The sequence below is a fragment of the Macaca nemestrina genome, chromosome 14, assembly GCF_043159975.1.
Source record: "Macaca nemestrina isolate mMacNem1 chromosome 14, mMacNem.hap1, whole genome shotgun sequence".
NCBI classification, from domain to species: domain Eukaryota; kingdom Metazoa; phylum Chordata; class Mammalia; order Primates; family Cercopithecidae; genus Macaca; species Macaca nemestrina.
The window spans coordinates 5931304-5948582 of NC_092138.1; the positions used below are offsets into that span (position 1 = coordinate 5931304).

Genomic DNA, 17279 nt, shown 5'->3' on the forward strand with positions numbered 1-17279 from the left:
ACCATCTTATATAAGGGACTTGAGCATCCATGGATTTTGGTACTACAGGGAGTCCTGGTACCAATCCCTCACAGATACTGAGGGATGATTGTATTTTTGGTTGTTTTTTTGTATGTGTGACTGAGTCTCACTCTGTTACCCAGGCTCGAGTACAGTGGCACAATCACAGCTCACTGTAGCCTCCATCTCTTAGGCTCAAGGAATCCTTCCACCTCAGCCTCTGGAGTAGCTGGGAGCTCAGGTGCACACCACCACGCCTGGCTAATTTTTAATTTTTTTGTAGGGACAGGGTCTCACTACATTGCCCACGCTGGTCTCAAACTCCTGGGCTCAAGCAATCCTCCTGCCTTGGTCTCCCAAAATGCTGAGACTACAGGTGTGAGCCACCATGTTTGGCCTATTTTGGGTTGTTTTAAAATGCTAAATATTATGGAGATTGATGAAGCAGCAACAGGTAACTAATAGATATAGGTGGCTGGCATATCACCTAACTACTGATGACACCCAGGACTATTCCCACAATCTCATGGAATTGCACTGGGAGCCCAGGTGCATCTTGCCACCTGTCCTTCAATAAATCACCTATGGCTTTCACAGCAACACTACCGTATGCAGTTGCTGGGCTATTAACACCTGAAATTTTGAAAATGTACCACTTTGCACAAATGTGCTATGAATGGGGGCCCTGGCTCATGAACTCCTCTTCAGATCCACCACTGTTGAAGGCTGGGGTGTGGGAATTGTTTGTCATAGCAGAAGTACCTCTGTTATCACAACATGCTTCTTAATTTACCTGAATTTCCAGAATCTGAAATTCAAGTTGAAATGTAACCATGTGGCAATTTCCTGATAATCTGTGTCTCTGTAGAACTTTTCTTATACCTGTAAACCAGAAAAACAAATATTTTGTTTGCAAATAACCATTCTCTTCAAATGCCTATTATTTAATTTTGTGTGAATATCTACAATATATGTAGGTATATGTGTGAAAGTCTGCATTAGCAATTACATTGAAAAACTCTGGAAGAATGTAAACCAAATTGATTATCTTTGCAAAATAAAATTAATGATAACTTGTGTTTCTAGTTTTCTTTTTTTTTTCCAGACTGAGTTTCGCTCTTGTTGCCTGGGCTGGAGTGCAATGGCGCAATCTTGGCTTGCTGTAACCTCCACCTCCCAGGTTCAAGCAATTCTCCTGCCTCAGCCTCCTGATTAGCTGGGATTACAGGTGTGCGCCACCACATCCAGTTAATTTTTTGTATTTTTAGTAGAGACAGGGTTTCACCATACTGGTCAGGCTGGTCTCAAACTTCTGACCTCAGGTGATCCACCCACCTCGGCCTCCCAAAGTGCTGGGATTATAGGCATGAGTCACCGCACCTGGCCAAGTTTTCAACTATACCAAAAGTTATGGTAAGAAGTAGAAATGTACTATACAACCCTAGACAAATTTGAATCATGTTAACTGTTCAATGGTTTTTATTTTTCTAACACTACCTAGTTTTTAAAGGCAGTAAATTGAATCCATGCGTTTACCTCTGCTATTTCTCAAAACTGCACTAAAATGACAGTGATAAACGACATTTTTGAGATATAACATGCATACATTTGAATGCATAAAATGCCCTATCCTTTTTTTTTTTTTTTTTGAGACGTAGTCTCACTCTGTCACCCAGGCTGGAGTGCAGTGGCCAGATATCAGCTCACTGCAAGCTCCGCCTCCCGGGTTTACGCCATTCTCCTGCCTCAGCCTCCCAAGTAGCTGGGACTACAGGCGCCCGCCACCTCGCCCGGCTAGTTTTTTGTATTTTTTAGTAGAGACAGGGTTTCACCGTGTTAGCCAGGATGTTCTCAATCTCCTGACCTCGTGATCCGCCCGTCTCGGCCTCCCAAAGTGCTGGGTTTACAGGCTTGAGCCACTGCACCCGGCCTCCATAAAATGCCCTATTCTTAAGTATACAGCTCAATATTTCTTTTTACACATGTGGTTGTCCAGGTAACTACCACTCAGATCATGCCACAAGAATTTTATAGAACCTGTAAGGTTCCTTAATGTCCTTTCCCAGGCTATACCCTACCCCCAAGAGGTAAGTAAGCATGATCCTGACTTCATGTAGTCATCTAGTTTTGCTAATAACGTTACTTTTAGAAGGGCATGATTCTACAAGGATAAAGGGAACAGGGAAAATAAGAACAACTGGATTTGAGAAGCTGGAAATCAGATGGATGAACTAGATAGCACATGGACAAGTGAAAGTGACCTGGTAGAGCCAGGAAAACTGAAACTAAGCCAGCAAATGAGGAAAACCCAGAAGCAAGTCCATTTACACAGCAGAATACCAGATGGGTTACTATGAATCAGCAGCACCAAGTACCTTTATAGGAGGTGAACCTGGGGCTCAAAATAGGAAGACTGGTTAAAGGTTTGTTCAATAAGCAGTTAGGAAAAAAAGACAGAATGGTACAAACGGACATAATTTGCCTCCTAATTAGATGTACTGGTAAGAGCAAAACATCACTTTCATAGTTTTCCTGCCAAAATTGCACAGGAATGTCATTAAGAGGAAACTATCAGGAAAAAAAGAGATTGAAGAACAATCTATAATACAAGTGGTCTTCAAATATGTCAATGTCGTAAGAGACAGAGAAGATTGACCAGATTAAGACTAAAGAGACATAACAGCTAGATGCAATGCTTAATCATGGATTAGATGTGGAATTGTTTAAATAAATGGCTATGGAAGACTCACTACGGTTAAGATGTCAGTTCTTCCCAACTTTGATCTGTACATTCAATACAATCCAATCAAAATTCCAGCAAGTTACTTTCTGGATATCAACAAAATGATTATCAAGTTTACATGGAATGGCAAAAACTCAGAAGAGCCAGAATAATTTTCAAGAGTTTTTGTTTTTTGTTTTGAGATGGATCTTGCTCTGTTGCCCAGGCTGGAGTGCAGTGGTGCGATCTCGGCTCACTGAAAGCTCCGCCTCCCGGGTTCATGCCATTCTTCTGCCTCAGCCTCCCGAGTAGCTGGGACTACAGGCGCCCCCCACCTCGCTCGGCTAATTTTTTTGTATTTTTAGTAGAGATGGAGTTTCACCATGTTAGCCAGGATGGTCTCGATCTCCTGACCTCGTGATCCGCCCGTCTCGGCCTCCCAAAGTGCTGGGATTACAGGTGTGAGCCACCACGCCCGGCCAAAAGAAAGTTTAAGAACTTAAATGACCTGATTTAGAGACTTACTAAAAGTTTAAGAACTTAAACGACCTGATTTAGAGACTTACTATAAAGCTACAGTAATCAAGAAAGTATGGTATTAGTGAAAGAGTAGACAAATAGGTCAACAGAACAGAAGAGAAAGTCTAGAAATAGACTCACACAGATATAGTCAACTGATCTTTGACAAAGGAACAAAGGCAGTTCAATGGAGAAAGGATAGTCTTTTCAATAAAAGGTGCTGGAACAACTGAACATCCACATGCGGGAAAAAAAAAAATCTAGACACTGACTTTATACCTCTCACAAAAATTAACTCAAAATTTATTACAGTTCTAAATATAAAATACAAAACTAAAACTCCTAGAAGATAATATAGGAGAAAATCTAGATGACCTTGGGCTTTGTCCATAAAAATAAATATGCCAAAAATGTGGTAAAGAAAAAATGCAGATGGAATCCTGGAAGTAATCTACGGCAACCACTTTATTTTGCACATAAGAAATCAGACCCAGAGAGACTTACTAATCTCTCCAGTCTCCAGGCTTTTTTTTTTATGTACAGGTTTTATTTTTTCTTTATGGAACACTATGCATACATAAATTGCATATAAATATATGTAGTATGATAAATTTTCAGTTTGATGCTTTTTTACTTGAACACACTGATTTTTATTTTTTACTTTTGAGATGGAGTCTCGTTCTGTCGCCCAAGCTGGAGCGTGGTGGCAGCATCTCCGATCACTGCAACCTCTGCCTCCCGAGCAGCTTGGAATACAGACATGCCCCACCATGGCCCGCTAATTTTTGTGTTTTTAGTAGAGACAGACTTCACCATGTTGGCGAGGCTGGTCTCGAACTCCTGACCTCAAGTGATTCACCCGTTTTGGCTTCCCAAAGTGCTGGGACTACAGGCGTGAGCCACCACACCGGTTTTTTAGTTTTTTGTTTTTGTTTTTGTTTTTTTGAGACAGGGTCTCACTGTCATCAAGGCTGAAGCGCAGTGGTGCAATCTCAGCTCACTGCAACCTCCACCTCCCAGCTTCAAGCCATTCTCCTGCCTCAGCTACTCGAGCAGCTGGGACTACAGGAACGCACCACCACGCCTAGCTAATTTTTGTATTTTTAGTAGAGACGGGGTTTTACCATGTTAGCCAGGCTGGTTTTTAACTCCTGACCTCAAGTGACCCGCCCACCTCGGCCTCCCAAAGTGCTGGGATTACAGGCGTGAGCCACTGCACCTGGCCTGATTTTTCTTTTTAAATAATGAGTAAGGGTGTATTTTTAACAAAGTTTAAGGACCACAGAAGAGGATCAGTCCTTCAAAACCATCAATCCATGTATCAAGCCCATCCACATGTTTTTAACAACATACATTTAAAGCTCATTAAAAGACAAGAATAAAAACTATAAATTAAAAAACTACTCTCAGCCGGGCACAGTGGGTCACACCTGTAATCCCAGCACTTTGGGAGGCCAAGGCAGGTGGATCACGAGGTCAGGAGATCAAGATCATCCTGGCCAATGTGGTGAAACCCTGTCTCTACTAAAAATGCAAAAATTAGCCAGGCACGGCAGAGTGCGCCTGTAGTCCCCGCTACGTGGGAGGCGAAGGCAGGAGAACTGCTTGAACCCACGAGGTGGAGGCTGCAGTGAGCTGAGATTGCACCACTACACTCCAGCCTGGGCGACGGGGCAAGACTCTGTCTCAAAAACAAACAAACAAAAAACCCAAAAAACAACAACAAAAAAACTACTCTCATTACTTTGCAGTAACACTTAATTTTGGACTCCAAATTCCATTACTTAGTTTGTAAACTGACTCTTACAGAATCAAAATGGAGAATTTAAAAGAATCATCATAGGCACTAAAGGAAATTCCAAAAGAAGACTTCTAAAAATGTTTGGAGAAATAAAAGCATAGCTGCAATAAAGTCTACATTCTTTACACATGATTATTTTGAAGGAAATCAAGATCATTTGATTACCTAGCTTCAGCTACATTCATTAACACACCACAGAAACTGTGTCTGCCCAATTAATAGCTATGGAAAATGATAATGACTTCAAATAGCATTTGGCCAAGTGCCTGGGCCAGACACAGTAATTATCTGATTAATTAAAGATTTGATGGCATCATACGTCACCAAACACATCCACTAAATCAAACTGTTTTGTTCTCAGTTTAATAGATTAAAAAGCCTCAAAATACAGTAGTATTAGAAAAACCATTTTGAATAATATTGTATCACTTCTGTTAGGAACAACTATTCATTTTTGCCTGGCAACTTTTTTACGTGTCATAACAAACATAAAATGTGACATAAGAAAATACAGTCTTTGATGACAAGGCTTTCAAGCATTTTTAACCTGTGAAGCCTAACAGCTGTTTAACTTCTTTATGAAATTATGCAATGCTTGTGAAAAAGAGAAACAGAAATATCGGAAAACCAGTGACACCGACACTACATCGTCACAAGGCTTATTCTGATAGAACCCTTTCACATGCAGATTATACTACATATGCCTATTACTGTCAGTTTGTATTACTATTTTCCTGTTCAAAATATTTTTCGTAGACTGGGCTCAGTGGCTCATGCCTGTAATCTCAGCACTTTGGGAGGCCAAGGCGGGCAGACCACCTGAGGTCAGGAGTTCGAGACCAGCCTGGCCAACATGGTGAAACCCCATTTCTACCAAAAATATAAAAATTAGCCGGGCATGATGGCACGCACCTACAATCCCAGCTACTCTGAAGGCTGAGGCAGGGGAATCACTTGAACCTGAGAGGTGGAGGCTGCAGGGAACTGAGATTACACCACTGCACTCCAGTCTGGGTGACAATGCAAAACTCCATCTCAAAAAAAAACAAAACAAACAAACAAAAAAAAAAAAAACAAAGAAAAAAAGAACAACAAAAAAATAAAAAACAAGCTATTTCTCTTCCCATGCCATTACTCTTGCTAAATTACTTCACAATTAATTTCAAGAAATTCCTACAACTACTTAGATTTCTGGCTTTAAAATGGTATTTCTTCTTTATAATTTTTGTGTTTTTCCAAGTTTGCTAAAATAAGCACATATTACTCACAGACAGAAAAAAAAGCATTTCAACTCTTGTGATGTCCCTGTCTGAAATCTCCCATTCAAACCACATTAGCTTTGTCATGACTCTACGCCTACTCTTCGTGCTGCAGCTTTTCAGCTAGTAAAAGTCTTATACCCGGCCTATCCTCATTCTCTATTCTCTCTGCATTCCATCTCTTCCTTTCAAGTAATTTAAGTCTCCAAATCCCATCACTCTATTTCTATATGTAATTCAGTCACCCCGCAGTGGCTGCCCAAGACCCTCTCCCCTGTCACGAGGGTTATTTTCAGTGGAAAAGTCAGGAAACACACGAAAAATGATTTCTGCTTTTGGGAATGTTATTCTTGACAACCAAAGTTCTTGACATCCAGTTGCACAGCTGCAGTAGCTTCCCTTTATCTCTTAGTGCATCACAGATCTTTGGCAATAAAATCTAGTCACTGGGACCCGAAACTTTCCTTCCGGCAAAAGGTCCAGCTGCTAAAACATTTATCTTGGCAGCTTTCATGTCAGTGCTGAACAACTCCTAAGATGTATAAATTAATGGTGCTGTTGTTTATTCACTTATAAGTATTTACTTGACTATTAAGGTACTTAATGAGAGAAACTGTGTCTGTTCTTCTCCATCAGGAAGGAGAGAAGGTAAAAGAGAAAAAGAAACTCTGTCTGTTCTTTAATATTTACCTCAGGCAGCTTATTTATTTTTATTTTTTTTAAATGGAGTCTTGCTCTGTCCCCCAGGGTGGAGTGCAACAGCACAATCTCGGCTCACTTCAACTTCCACCTCCCAGGGCCAAGTGATTCTCCTGGCTCAGCCTCCCAAGTGGCTTAGATTACAGGTGCCCACCACCACATCCGGCTAATTTTTGCATCTTTAGTAGAGACAGAGTTTCACCATGTTGGCCAGGCTGGTCTCAAACTCCTGACCTTAGGTGATCCACACGCCTCAGCCTCCCAAAAGCTGGGATTACAGGCACGGCCACTGGGCCCGGCCCAGGCAGCTTTTTGAACACCGTGATGTTCAAAAGATATGTGAGTAAACATGTTTACCACAACCATACTTTCAAATACTTACCTTGTAGAATTTTAATTCAATATTATGACAACCAAATTTTTTTTTAATTATTATACTTTAAGGTCTAGGGTACATGTGCACAACGTGCAGGTTTGTTACATATGTATACGTGTGCCATGTTGGTGTGCTGCACCCATTAACTCATCATTTACATTAGGTATATCTCCTAATACTATCCCCCACTTCTCCCACCCCATGAGAAGCCCCAGTGTGTGATGTTCCCCTTCCTGTGTCCAAGTGATCTCATTGTTCAATTCCCACCTATGAGTGAGAACATGCGGTGTTTGGTTTTCTGTCCTTGCGATAGTTTGCTGAGAATGATGGTTTCCAGCTTCATCCATGTCCCTACAAAGAACATGAACTCATTCTTTTTAATGGCTGCATAGTATTCCATGGTGTATATGTGCCACATTTTCTCAATCCAGTATGACAACCAATTTCTTATGCATAATAAGGAAAGCTTCAATACTATGTCTAGATTTTTAAAAAATGCTTACTCTTTTCTGCCATCTCAGTGCTTGTTAGGTCTTCTGTCTGCCTGGAGTAATTTCTTATATTGATGCCAGTAAGCGTACTTAGAAATGAAAGTTCTGATTCTAAATGTCCAAGCTGATTCTTCAGATCTTTTGAAGACTTCCATCCTTCCGAAGTGAATTGGTGTATGGCTTGAAAAGATTTTCTAAAAGGCAAATAACAAAAACAATCACTCCAATTACTAACATGTGTTTCATCTAATACCCCCATTTTCCTCAAAGCATTCCCATTTTGTCCCTCTTACTCTCTTCCTATTAAGTCCCCTTCCCCCATTAAAAAGAAAAAAAGAAAAAAAGAATTTTCTCAAAACCAGTGTGGTTACTAACACTGCCTTTTTTTTTTTTTTTTTTTTTTTTTTTTTTTTTTAAAGAGATGGGGTCTCTCGCTGTCACCTGGGCTAGAGTGCAGGGGTGTAATCATAGTGCACTGTAGCCTTGAACTCCCAGGCTCCAAGGATCCTCCTGAGTAGCTGGGACCACAGGTGTGCCACTGTGCCTAGTTAATTTCTTTTTCCTTTTTGTAGAGACAGGGTTTTGCTTTATTACCCAGGCTGGTCTTAAACTCCTGGCTTCAAGCCTCAGCCTCCCAGCATGTTGGATTATAGGCGTGAGCCACCATGCCCGGCCCACAATCTTTAATTTCAACAAAAAACATATGTAACCAAATTATACTTCCAAATTTCCACCTATTAGAAATACTTTTAAAATAAATTATAACAGGAGTACTTTGCAAAATTACAATGTGAGTTCTGACCCATGAAATTCCAGCCTAAATTCCTACCTCTCAAATTATTTTAAAAGATGTCTTGAAATTAAAAAAATAGGCCGGGCACAGTGGCTCACACCTGTAATCCCAGCACTTTGGGAGGCCGAGGCAGGCGGATCATGAGGTCAGGAGATCGAGACCATCCTGGTTAACATGGTGAAACCCTGTCTCTACTAAAAATACAAAAAATTAGCCAGGCGTGGTGGCGGGTGCCTGTAGTCCCAGCTACTCGGGAGGCTGAGGCAGGAGAACGGCATGAACCCGGGAGGCGGAGCTTGCAGTGAGCAGAGATTGCGCCACTGCACTCCAGCCTGGGTGACAGAGCGAGACTCCATTTCAAAAAAAAAAAAAAAAGAAATTAAAAAATAAAATCAATTAGCTAACTTTAATTTCTAAAAGTAAACATCACAGAACATTTTATAGTAAGAAAGAGTTTTTTAGGGAAAAGAAATAGCAAATCTCTTTAAACATCACTATAGCTAGATATTCTTCATTGAGAACATACAAATATATTTTCCTTGAGAACAAGAATGAAATTTTAGTTAGCCTGGTACAGTGGCTCACGCCTGTAATCCCAGCACTTTGGGAGGCCAAGGCAGGTGGGTCACTTGAGGTCAGGAATTTGAGACCATCCTGGCCAACATGGTGAAATCTCTTGTCTACTAAAAATGCAAAAAATCAGGCCGGGCGCGGTGGCTCAAGCCTGTAATCCCAGCACTTTGGGAGGCCGAGACGGGCGGATCACGAGGTCAGGAGATCGAGACCATCCTGGCTAACACAGTGAAACCCCGTCTCTACTAAAAATACAAAACCTTAGCTGGGCGAGGTGGCAGGCGCCTGTAGTCCCAGCTACTCGGGAGGCTGAGGCAGGAGAATGGCGTAAACCCGGGAGGCGGAGCTTGCAGTGAGCTGAGATCCGGCCACTGCACTCCAGCCTGGGTGACAGAGCGAGACTCCGTCTCAAAAAAAAAAAAAAAATGCAAAAAATTAGCCTGGCGTGGTGGCAGGTGCCTGTAATCCCAGCTACCCAGGAGGCTGAGGCAGGAGAATTGCTTGAGTCTGGGAGGCAGAGGTTGCAGTGAGCCAAGATCACGCCACTGCACTCCAGCCTAGGCAACAGAGTAAGACTCTGTCTCCAGGGGAAAAAAAAAAAAAAAAAAAAAACAGAAAAAAATTTAAAAATCTTTTTAAAAAGAAGAAATTTTAGCTAATAATTGTGTTAGATGGTATTTTATTTTTTGTCATCCATTATTTCCTTTAAACACTCTGCTACATTCTACACTACTGACTTTTCCTGCCAGCTTAAAACATCCCTTCCTTAGATTCTTGGGCATAATTATCCCAATTCTCATTAGATCTTGGGTCGGCTTCTTGTCTCCAACATTAGAGGAAAACCCAAACGCTCTTACTTCTGCTGTCCTAAATATGTATTCTTCCATTCTGCAGGAACACTAACTGATTAGCCTTAGCTCCTCTATGCCAGTAACTCTTAAAATATACCTGTAACCATATATCTCTTCTTCCTGCAAGGTAGATCTAGCTTGATATCTCACCAAATGGTTTCTCTTGGAATCTGCTTTTCCTCTAAATTACCCTACATTTGTTAATAATAAAACCTTTCTCTTGGTATGTCAGGCTCCAGACCTTGGAAGTTATCCTTGGCTCCTTCACTTGCCTGACATCTGGACTTACTGCCATCCTTTCTGCTCCTCACATAACTATTCTTCCTTTTGTATTTCTAATTCTACTACATTAGCCAATGCTCTTATGACCTTACACCATCTCTACACAGAATAATCTAATGCTATAGTCTTCACACTGAGAACCCAATCTGTAAAAATTGTTTCAAATTTTGTTTTAATGCTAATTTAAAATGTTAATGTAAGTATATCCCGTATCATGAAACTACCACAGCCTCTTTTGCATTTGCCATCGTAGACTGATGCTCCCACAAATTACATTAAATATAGAAGTCAAGGAAAAAAGAACAGAGTGGGTGCAGCGACTCACTCCTGTAATCCCAGCACTTTGGGAGGCTGAGGCAGCCCAGGAGTTCGAGACCAGTCTGGAAAACATGGCAAAACCCCATGTCTACCAAAAAATACACACACACACACACACACACAAACAACAAATTATCTGGGCGTAGTGGCAGATGCCATGCCTTCAGTCCCAACTACTTGGCTGGTAGAGGGTCACTAAGGCAGGATGGTTGCTTGAGCATGGGAGGTGGAGGTTGCAGTGAGTCATAATCATGCCGCTGCACTTCAGCCTGGGCAACAGTGTGAGACCCTGTCTCAAAAAACAAAACAAAAAAGAAAAAGAAAAAAGAACAGAGATAAATTTCCTATATAAATGATGAGCGGCCGGGCATGGTGGCTCACGCCTGTAATCCCAGAACTTTGGGATGCTGAGGTGGGCAGATCACCTGAGGTCAGGAGTTCAAGACTAGCCTGCCCAACATGGCAAAACTCTGACTCTACTAAAAATACAAAAAATTAGCTGGGCGTGGTGATGGGTGCCTGTAATCCCAGCTACTCGGGAGGCTGAGGCAGGAGACTCGCTTGAACTTGGGAGGCGGAGGTTGCAGTGAGCTGAGATCGCACCACCACACTCCGAAATTCCGTCTCAAAAAAAAAAAAAAAAAAAAAAAAGCCATAAATATAAATGAGCTTCTGACAAGTGAACACCAAATGTCACAGCAAGCTATGAATGAAAATTTCAAGGTATTTCCAATAGAGCAAAATGGTAAGAGAACCAAGTCATCATTAAAGGCTGGATATGCAGAACTCAAAAAAGAACCTGCAGTTGTCAGAGTGGCCAGTAGGGAGTTTGTGTTTCATAGGTATGGTGTTTCAGTTTGGGGAGATGAAAAAGTTCTGAAGATGAACAGTGGTGATGGCAGTACAACAATGTGCAAGTGTTTAATGCCATTGAGCTGAACACTTAACAATGGTTAAAACAGTAAATCTTACGTATATTTTGCCACAAAAAGAAAATCTGCATATTCTTATTCATAGCAGCTATTTAGTTTGAGCAAAATATTTGTGTATTTCAACTAACGATGTTAGTTTGAGCTATTTTGGATTTGTCTGAATTTTATTCACTTTGTGGTTTTATTATTGGTAAGTCGGTCTTCACAGCATAAAAATTTGTCAGAATTAGGAGCTTGCAAGAATTTGTTTTCCTTTAAAATGAATCTATACACAAGTTTAAAGGTCAATGGTCTACTAAGTGTTAGTTACTATTATGAGGCAAGTACTCTTCTAAATGAACTACATATATTAACTCAATTAGTCCTCACAGCAACCCAAAAACTTGGGTATAATTTTACCACGGAGGAAACTGAAGCACAGAAAGTGGGAGCTCACTTAACCAAGATCACTCGGCCAATAGCAGAGACAAGATTTGAAAGCAGGCAATTTGGCGCCACAGTGTGGACACATGGATATAGCTGAATAATTTAGCTACAATTTTCCTACCTCCAATCCATCCAACCACTTACAATCACTTAAAAAAATAGCTTGGTACACAGGTCCCAATCCTCCTCCTCCACTATAGTGAAAAGAAACCTCACGGTTAAGTCCAAACACCCTGAACTGACATTTAATGTCTCCCACAATATGGATTCGTCTGACTTTCCAATTTAACCACTGAGAAGTTCCAGATTATATAAATAATTTACTAAGAACTAAAAATAAAATCCTACCCCACCCCCACAATCACCCAAACCGACTCCCTCTTGGTCAAGGGGACCCCAAAGAAACCTTAAAAACTCAGCTCTTAACCATGACAGGACGGGAGGTCAGACACACCTCATTATAGCCCTTCCTATTTGGGATACAGACACAACTGACCAGCATTAATGTTAAAACAGAGATCGTAAGAGTTGCAGAACAGACTCTGTGGCAATAAGATACCAAATTATAAACAAGACCTAAGGCCATGCCAGGCAAGGATTAAGTCACATACCCCCTACACTTAAAAGAATGAACTATCACTTTGGGAGGCTGAGGCAGGTGGATCACCTGAGGTCGGGAGTTCAAGACCAGCCTGACCAACATGGAGAAACCCCACGTCTACTAAAAACACAAAATTAGCCGGGGTGGTGGCGCATGCCTGTAATCCCAGCTACTCGGGAGGCTGAGGCAGGAGAATCGCTTGAAACCGGGAGGCGGAGGTTGCGGTGAGCCAAGGTCGCGCCATTGCACTCCAGCCTGGGCAAAAAGAGCGAAATTCTGTCTCCAAAAAAAATGAACTATGTTCTAACTGCCACACTGTTTTTTTTTCTCTAGTGGCTAAACAAGCACTGGCCTCCAGATAAGCAATATTGAAATAATTGCAGTTCATCCACCACCAGATGCTAACTGATTCCCCTGTTCCACAGGCTTTGATAGGACAAGAGAATGATTTCAAAAATTTTTCTTTTGATGAGATCACCAACCATGGACTTGTTCTAACAGGTTTACAAAGCCTGTGTGCTTAAGTACCTTTGCTTCCCTCCTTCAACTTTTGACATGCAGGGCCTAATTGTAATGCATTTAAATGTTAAGTCAGTTCCCCAAAATGAACACGGAATGTATGTAATATGCATGTTTATTCAGTACACGTGAGCACATCTCCCTTTGTGAATATTCATAGCCCCTCCTATAACCTGTTGTAATGTGTATACAGAGCCCACTCATCCATCATAAATCCCTGCCCCAACCCCTCCTCTTCCAAAGTGCGGGCCTTTCTGCTTTGCCTGAGACTATGCTTCCCAGCCTGTCAGGATGGCCACTTTGCAGGCTGCAACCCTTTTTAAGAAACAGTCTCTCAAAATTTGCAGATCTCATGATTTTTCAGTTGACACTACTTTACCATGTGGACTAATGAAATCTTGTGGCTAGTAAAGAAAACACTTTTCCCCAGTTTTTAAACTTCAAAGTGTGCACACACATCATCTGTTAGGGCAGCGTATCCTTTTTTAAATGCAGATTCTGATTCAGTTGGTCAGGATGTCGCTCTAACAAACCGCCAGGTGATGCCAAAGCATCCCATCTGCGGAGCACACCTCAAGTAGCAACGGTCTTTAACACAATGACTCTCACTCGAGGAGGGGCACACCTGTTTCCTCTCCCTTTTACCAGTCACAGCTTCCTCTACTTTCACGACCGCACGCAGACATTTACTGTAGATCTCCTCCTTCCCATTTTCTACCAATTCTTCTCCAGTTAGCTCAGGAAAAATAAATAAATAAATAAATAAATAAATCTCATTCTCTCTGCACCTGTGTCAAATTAGTCTTGACTCAAAAATTGAAGATAGTTTGTTTTCGCGAGGCTTCCATGTTTGAGATGATGATACATAATTACGGCTGCAGAGCTTTTCTCTCCCTCTCCTTCAACAAAGCAGAAGTGCCCAGACTTTGGGGTTAAATTTTTGGGTTCCTAATCCATCTCTGACAATTCCTTTCTCTGGAACCTTGGACGAGCTACCTAACTCCTCTGAGCCTCAGTATCTTCAACTGTGAAACAGGGCCAACAGTAGCACCTACCTTAGAGGAATGTCAAATTCTCCTACAGGCTATATTAACCACTCTTCTTGATATCAACTTACTTTTTTACCGAAGTTATTTTTCAAAGGAATTTTTATGTCATCGTAAACAAAAAGTCAGTATCACTTGCCATGGTTAGCTGACCCATTAAAAACAAATGCCATGAAATCAAACGGAGTTACTAAATCCCCACTAGAGATACCTCTGCTTACTGGAGGCGGAACTATCTAGCTAGGGACATAGTCAAGACTTTCTCCTTGTCAGTCATCCACACAGACGACTGCGATTAAACGAGCTAATAATCTGCAAGGCGTTTACAGCAGGGCGCCGTACGCGCTGCTCCCAACTCTAGGCCATTGTCATGAAAGGATCAACACCAGTTCATGCCCACATTTTGGGGCTGGGAGTAGGAGGCCGAGATTCACCCGCCTGGCCCGGGAACGCCGGTCAGCGGAGCCTGGGGAACTTGGGGGGTCACGTACTGGACTCTGGACTTCTCTTCCCAGGGCGCCGGTGGGTTCTCACACGCTCGCCGCACCGCCGCGATCTCAGCTTGCAAGACGCGCTCCTCTGCCAGCTCTGCGTCCATGGCGCGTTGCTCACCCGAGCCTGACAGGCAGCGCCGCTGTCACTCCGACCTGAGCGCTTCACCGGCGCTTCAAGCCTCGCGCGCGCTCCCGGCGCGGACCATCCCGGAGCTCACGCGGAGGGGAGGCGGGAGAGCCCCGCGTGACCCCCGCGGCCCTGTCCGTCCAACTACACGCTCGCCCGAGAGCCTGGGTCCTCGACTTCCCTACACACGTTTCCCTGGCTGTCTAATCAGTGCCTATACTTTCTCGGGAGAGCGTGTTCTTTGCTACTCCAAGCCCAAGTGCTCCGCTGCTCACCCCAGCCGGCAGCCTTGGAGCCGCCCGGCCGCGTGCGTCACTGAAGAGGCAGGGCTGGGATCACGTGGAGGGGAGTGCCTCTTTATTTTTTTTCCCCCTACTTCCTCACTTAGGCCGACCTAGTCCAGGAATTGGTACACACAGCGATAGTGTTCAATAGAAACTAGGGGATTTTGGTTTGGGCTTTTTTGCGGTCGTTGAGGGGGAGGTGACGGAGGCGTCAGGGAAGGTGGGAGGACGGGAAAGGAAATTAAAAGCTCTTGGGAACTGAATTGTGGTAACGGAACCTTAGGAGGCTGGGTTGGAAATCGAGTAGGAAGGAAGAGAGGATGGTCCGTTGGGACATGTGACCAGAAGTTAGGGGCTGCAGCGGCGCTGGCGTTAGGTGAACGACGTGGTGAGGAGTGGGTTTCAAGCATGAGAAGTCACAGGGCCGTTTCCTAGCCTCTCTCTTCACTTCTCTGGGAATTCTCGAAGAAAGAAGGCTGCGGTGGGTAGGCTGGGGGCGGAGACTGTCAGGAAGAGGTAGGCCGGAGCTCTGCGCAGAATATATGCCATGTGGGGACGCTGGTTGGGAGTCTCGTTTGGAAAGAGTCTCAGCTGTTGGGGAAGGGCAGAGCGAGAACTGAGCGCCTTCCGGGTGCTAAACGAAATGAAAGATATGATGGGCCCTAGTACCTCTGGAAAAGTTTTCCTGAGTCTCCTGTGATCCAGCAACCTTCATAGTATAGTGTTAAGAATTCCAAGTTCTGAAGTTAGACCTGCATTATAATCCTGGATTCACTAATTTTCGGTATGGCATTGGGAAAGTGACTTAACCTCTTCTGTTCTTCTGAAAAGTGGGAAACGTGCAAACTACTTTGTACAATGCAGGCACGTAGCAAAAACACAAGTCTGTATTCGCTATATCACTTGATCTTTGTGACTGAACCCCACTTTGCAGCACTTTTATTGTGACATAATATTGTGCCATTTGTTTAATTCTTTTGTGACTATGAGGAGCTCCAGGAGCTCCTAGCCTCTGTATTCACTTCTTTGGGTCTTCCCGGAGAAAGAAGGCTGGAGTGAGTAGGTTGGGGGCGAAGACTATTAGGAAGAGATAGACTAGCTCTTTTTATCTTTTAGTGCATTACCTGCTACATCCTGTTTCTATCAGCCTTTGTTACAGACAGTAAATGAATGTATGAATGAATCAAGGAAAAACATCTAAAAACGTGAATACGTAACATTAAGAGGGATAGAGTAATATTATGGCCATTTGGAGGAAAAAAACCTCTGGACCTGTATCTATATGGGTATAGGGTTGCTGTTCCAAAGTACATTCATGAAAAATGTGGATGTAGGGCTTCGGCAAAACCTCCAAGACTAAAATTTGGAAGCAATACAATCGGAAGTGAAATACAGATCCAGGAGACGGATTTGATACAGACGGTTCAGAGGAAGTAGTTGTTTTGTTAGATTTTAGAAGAACTAAGGGAAAGAACTCTTCTCTGTATACAGAAAATTACTTTTCCCACTAGAACACACCAAGTATATGACCAGCCTTCATGAAAGTGAACAGAGAGACGAAGCGCCTTTATGTGGGTGGCCTTAGCCAGAACATTTCTGAGGCAGACCTACAAAATCAGTTCAGCAGATTTGGAGAAGTTTCGGATGTGGAGATCATCACACGGAAAGATGACCAAGGTAAATTTATGGTCCTTCACTGGGTAGTTATAGGCAGACATAACTCAGGTTAAGTACTAGAAAATAAAACGACCCCAAGATAAATGTTAGCTCTGAACACCAAAAGTTTTCAGTGATGTTTTGGAGATACAATGTGTGATGTGGAACTTGACCAGAATTCATTTCTGAAATAAGAAAAAATTCTAAATTCTAAACATCTGATTTCAGAAACATATTAACTTCCAGTTTTGAGAGCTAGAATTTTCTAACATTGATTAAGTGTCCCATTAAGTAGACTGTCACTAGCATACAATCAAAATGTTTCCTTAACTGACTACTGTACATTTTCTTCTTATTTTTTGGAATATTTTGATAATCATGCTTATTTTTATAGCCAATAAATAAAAAACCAGGTTTATGCTTGAAAGAATAAGTTTTCAAGAACTAATTTTTTTTTTTAATTTAGAAACAACCATTTTTACATTGCTCTCTGGATAAAAATTTAAATAA

General features: G+C 42.3%; 2 protein-coding genes across 12 annotated transcripts in view; one reads left to right on the forward strand and one right to left on the reverse strand.

Annotated features, from left to right (window-relative positions):
• CENP (centromere protein P) overlaps nt 1–15151 on the reverse strand; it is a 275211-nt gene extending 260060 nt beyond the window's left edge. The window contains exons 1-3 of one of the 5 annotated variants that reach the window (XR_011612319.1): nt 14700–15149; nt 7880–8061; nt 794–882 (exon numbers count right to left, since the gene is read on the reverse strand). Coding sequence is in view for 2 of the 5 variants with exons in the window: in XM_011771213.2 (XP_011769515.2) it covers nt 794–882; nt 7880–8061; nt 14700–14806 (378 nt within the window). In the remaining 3 variants the exon portion in view is untranslated. Of the gene's footprint in view, nt 1–793; nt 883–7879; nt 8062–14699 lie in introns of all 5 variants that reach the window. The other 4 variants (XR_011612320.1, XR_011612321.1, XM_011771213.2 and 1 more) reach the window with 4 other exon arrangements.
• LOC105498858 (nucleolar protein 8) overlaps nt 1–17279 on the forward strand; it is a 44832-nt gene that overhangs the window by 641 nt on the left and 26912 nt on the right. For 2 of the 7 annotated variants that reach the window (XM_011771215.3, XM_011771217.3), the window contains exon 3: nt 16625–16790. In XM_011771215.3, the coding sequence (XP_011769517.2) occupies nt 16652–16790 (139 nt within the window). In that variant the 5' untranslated portion in view covers nt 16625–16651. The other 5 variants (XM_024786735.2, XM_024786736.2, XM_024786737.2 and 2 more) reach the window with 5 other exon arrangements.